At 40.9% G+C, this 3,690-nt stretch overlaps 1 protein-coding gene across 1 annotated transcript; it reads left to right on the top strand.

Moving 5' to 3' along the window:
• The first annotated feature begins 1,335 nt into the window (after window positions 1–1,335).
• Window positions 1,336–2,640, top strand: LOC143484916 (epidermal differentiation-specific protein-like). Its single transcript, XM_076983973.1, has 2 exons — window positions 1,336–2,391; window positions 2,531–2,640. The coding sequence occupies exon 1, from the start codon at window positions 1,382–1,384 to the stop codon at window positions 2,384–2,386; it is 1,005 nt and encodes a 334-aa protein (XP_076840088.1). The 5' UTR covers window positions 1,336–1,381; the 3' UTR covers window positions 2,387–2,391; window positions 2,531–2,640.
• The last annotated feature ends 1,050 nt before the right edge of the window (window positions 2,641–3,690 follow it).

Genomic DNA, 3,690 nt, shown 5'->3' with positions numbered 1-3,690 from the left:
GAATTCAAATGTGTTAACATTCATGGCATTTGGTATCAGATTATGTATGTTTCAGAAGAATACAGATGTAACTGATTTACAATAAAAAACTGAAAATACATTTCACCATATAATGAAATTGGAGTAAACAGGGGCGTGTATCTGCATCTTCTTGTACCTGTTACATACAGACCAGGACGTTTCTTTGCAGTTTTCATTTGGTGAGCAACCAATTAAAAATAAAAGAATTATGTAGATCTACATCGACACAATTAAAAGACATTTCATAGCTGAAATATGTCTAAGGTTCTCAGATATAACTGCTTTATGCATACTGAACGGATATTATGACATGGTTATCATATTAGCAAAATACTTTTTGTACATCTCAAATGCATATTTATAACACAAATGGTATGCCATTTCCCTTAGATCAGGTGTATCTCTTGATTCTATCACATTCCAATATAGCATATAGTTCTGAGGGACATTACAGTTGGAGTGCTCACATTTGATTAATAGATCATTTGCAATGATCTGTGTAGAACTGCCGATCACTAAATCATTGCTCTTGCACTATCACAAATACATTTTTGCGTCCTTTCAAACCTGTAATGCCTTAATTTTAACAGATTAACATTTTGACAGATTAACTGGAATTTTAACTGGCAAGTGACCAGGTGTTTCTAAACACTAGTGCATTGCAGATGCTTTTCTTGAACGCTCTTGTTTTAACTTGTCAATTGACAATCCATGGTTTGGGTAAGAATGCTGTGTCCCCTCTGGGGGACTGGAATTCAGTGCCTGTCTGGACAAGTGCTCTGTGCTATACCAGTAAGGGTCCCTGGCCAAGGCTCTTAACACTACATGTGCCTTCCTCTGTAACATGATAGAAAATCACTGTGAATATGAATGTCTGACACATCTCAAAAATATAAATGATCACACCCTTCAGTCAGGTGTGTTGGAGCAGATTAAACATCCTAAGTCTTTTAGAGAAATGTCAGAGTTAAGACGCACTTTGTTTAATGGGTATTGTAAACCAATGGAGTATTGTGAATCTACTGGAGTTCAGTCCCTGTCTGCTCGAGAATGATAAACCCAGTTTTTAGAAAAGAAAAGAAAATAAACAAGAAAAAAGAAACAAGGGAAAGGAACTTTTAACAAACATCTTTACTAAGAAATTAAATATTTATTACTGGGCCATAATTATGCATAGGGTGCAGAATTTGGTGCTACACCTCTACCTGTGGGGCTGAACGCTGCTTGGAAGAATCTGCAGATCCTCCTACTCCCACCTACTGCCGCTCTGCTATATATGTAGAGGGAGTCCTGCTCTTTTTCCACAGCCTCGGTCTCAACTCTTACACCGCCTTCAGGGACAGACACTCGGCTGGACACAATGAACAAGATCATTGTCTACGAGCATATTAACTTTCAGGGTCTCAGCAAAGAATTTACCGCCAATGTCCCTAACTTAGTTGTTCACAATTTTAATGATACCATTTCCTCTTTAAAGGTGATTGGTAATCCATGGGTGATGTACGCCGACATCAATTTCAGCGGCCCCCAGACTGTCTATGAAGAAGGAGAATACAGCAGAGTGGAGCCCAATGACATGATTTCATCAATGGAGATGATAACAGATGACCTGGCAAATCCTCAGATCACTCTATATGAACACTCTGAGTTCAGAGGTAAGAGCATCATCCTGACCTGTGAGACAAACCTGGGCTACGGCAATTTCAACGACACAGCTTCTTCTCACAAGGTGCAGAGAGGAGTATGGGTCCTTTATCAGCATTCAAACAGATGTGGCGCTATGATGGTGGCCAGAGCCTCTCGTGATATGCCTAACTATGGCTGGTTCAATGACAAGGTGTCTCACGTGCGCCCTCTTCTACCGGGAAGATCCATTATAACATCAGAGGTCCTTTGGGGCCAGAAGCAGGAACAGGTGAAATCTGTTGTCATTGATGTCCTGTCTGGTCAGAATGATACAGATCATGAGCAAACCTTCTCCACTGAGCTGAACCGTGTATATGAGGAGTCTGACACTGACACCTTCACCTTCACAAATGATTCAAGCATCAGTGTGGGATCAAAATTTGAGTTAAATGTGGGTGTAATGAAGGCAGAAAGCAGCCTCTCACTGACTAATACTTTCACCGTGGAGAAGGGAAAAAGCAATACTAGAAAAAAGGTGAACGGAGTACGAGTGACGCTGCCAGCCAAGATCCCGCCCCACACCAAGCTCACAGTGAATGTGGTGAGGAAGGAGGTGGACATGAAGGTCCCAGTCAAGCTGACCATCACCACAGGTTCCCACAGTAAGGTGGAGTATGGCGAGTACAGAAGCATGTCCGGGAGCTCCATCAATGCTGAATTCAAGCAGGAGAAGATCTAATGCAGGTAGGAGACACTGTCTACATTACAATAGAAATTATATGTATTTAATGTACACTTATACAGTATGTAAGATATGCAGTAGTAGAGCAAGAGCTTTACTCTGTGGTCACAGAAAACTAATTTTATTTATTCTCATTTTCAGTGAACATTCCTGGTGTAGGGACGTTTTCATTCTCCAGGCTCCTGCGATGCCCAGTAGAGAATCTGTGTGATTGGCACCAACATAAGAAGAATAAAATACCTTTTCTCTCCTGTCTTTGTTGTTATTTTGATATCTGGTGTGTCTTTTCAAAATGTTTTATAACAAATCAAAAAGAATAAAACATTTTTGATGATAACCATGGATAGATAACATGCACTGATAATCATGCTTCAGAAGTCTTGAATGGTTATTCTGACATGGTAATCATATTAGCGGTCTTTTAATAGGATGCTCTAAAAAGTCCCTAAAGAAACTTTGGCTCCTGGTTAAATATTGATTTGATTTTTAAATTCTTCTGTTAACCTATAAAGCGTTACATTGTCTTGCTCCACAATATTTTAATGAACTACTACTATACAATAACCCAACTACTATAACTACTATATACCCATCTCGCCTGCTGTGCTCTCAAAATGCAGGGTTTTCTCTTCGTTCTGAAAATTAGCAAGACTACAGCTGGAGGCAGAGCTTTCTTCTTTAGAGACCCGCATGTCATGTCATGCGTAGATTTTAGTTGTGATAATGATTTGGGTGGAAAGCAATAGGTCAGTGAGCCCTCATGACTGTGGTCACCTCCAGACCCCTCCCTTTAGTTATGCTTCTGTAGATAAGCCTGCCGGAGCTACATGCTAATCACTGGCATGTGTGCTATATGAGAACCAGGTGGTTCTCAACACTAGTGTATTGTAAGCACTTTCCTTGAACACTCTTGTTTTAACTTGTCAGTTAACAATCAGTGTAGTGGGTAAGAAAGCTGTGTCCCCTCTGGGGGACTGGGGTTCAGTCTCTGTCTGGACAGGTCCTCTGTGCTGTAACCCATCCCATAGACCAGGGGCCTCATGTACAAAGACTTGCGTGGATTTCTTACAAAAAATTGGTGTACGTACAAATCCAGAAAATGGCGTACGCATAAAAAAATCCGGATGTATAAAACCGTGCGTACGCCGGAATCCACGCACATTTCTTTTGTACATCCCAATCAACGTGGAATTGAGCGCACACGGTGACACGACCCCCTATAAAAATGCACCGGAGAAGTTTCCTCTCTGATCTATCACAAACCATGTCTAAATGGGGAAAGACGAGGACCTTCACCGAAT

The sequence above is a fragment of the Brachyhypopomus gauderio genome, chromosome 21 (assembly GCF_052324685.1).
Source record: "Brachyhypopomus gauderio isolate BG-103 chromosome 21, BGAUD_0.2, whole genome shotgun sequence".
Taxonomy (NCBI): Eukaryota; Metazoa; Chordata; class Actinopteri; order Gymnotiformes; family Hypopomidae; genus Brachyhypopomus; species Brachyhypopomus gauderio.
This window is presented reverse-complemented; position numbering and strand designations above follow the sequence as displayed.

Coding starts and splice junctions, on each gene's coding strand:
- LOC143484916 (XM_076983973.1), top strand. CDS start 1,382: ATGAACAAGATCATTGTCTACGAGCATATTAACTTTCAGGGTCTCAGC.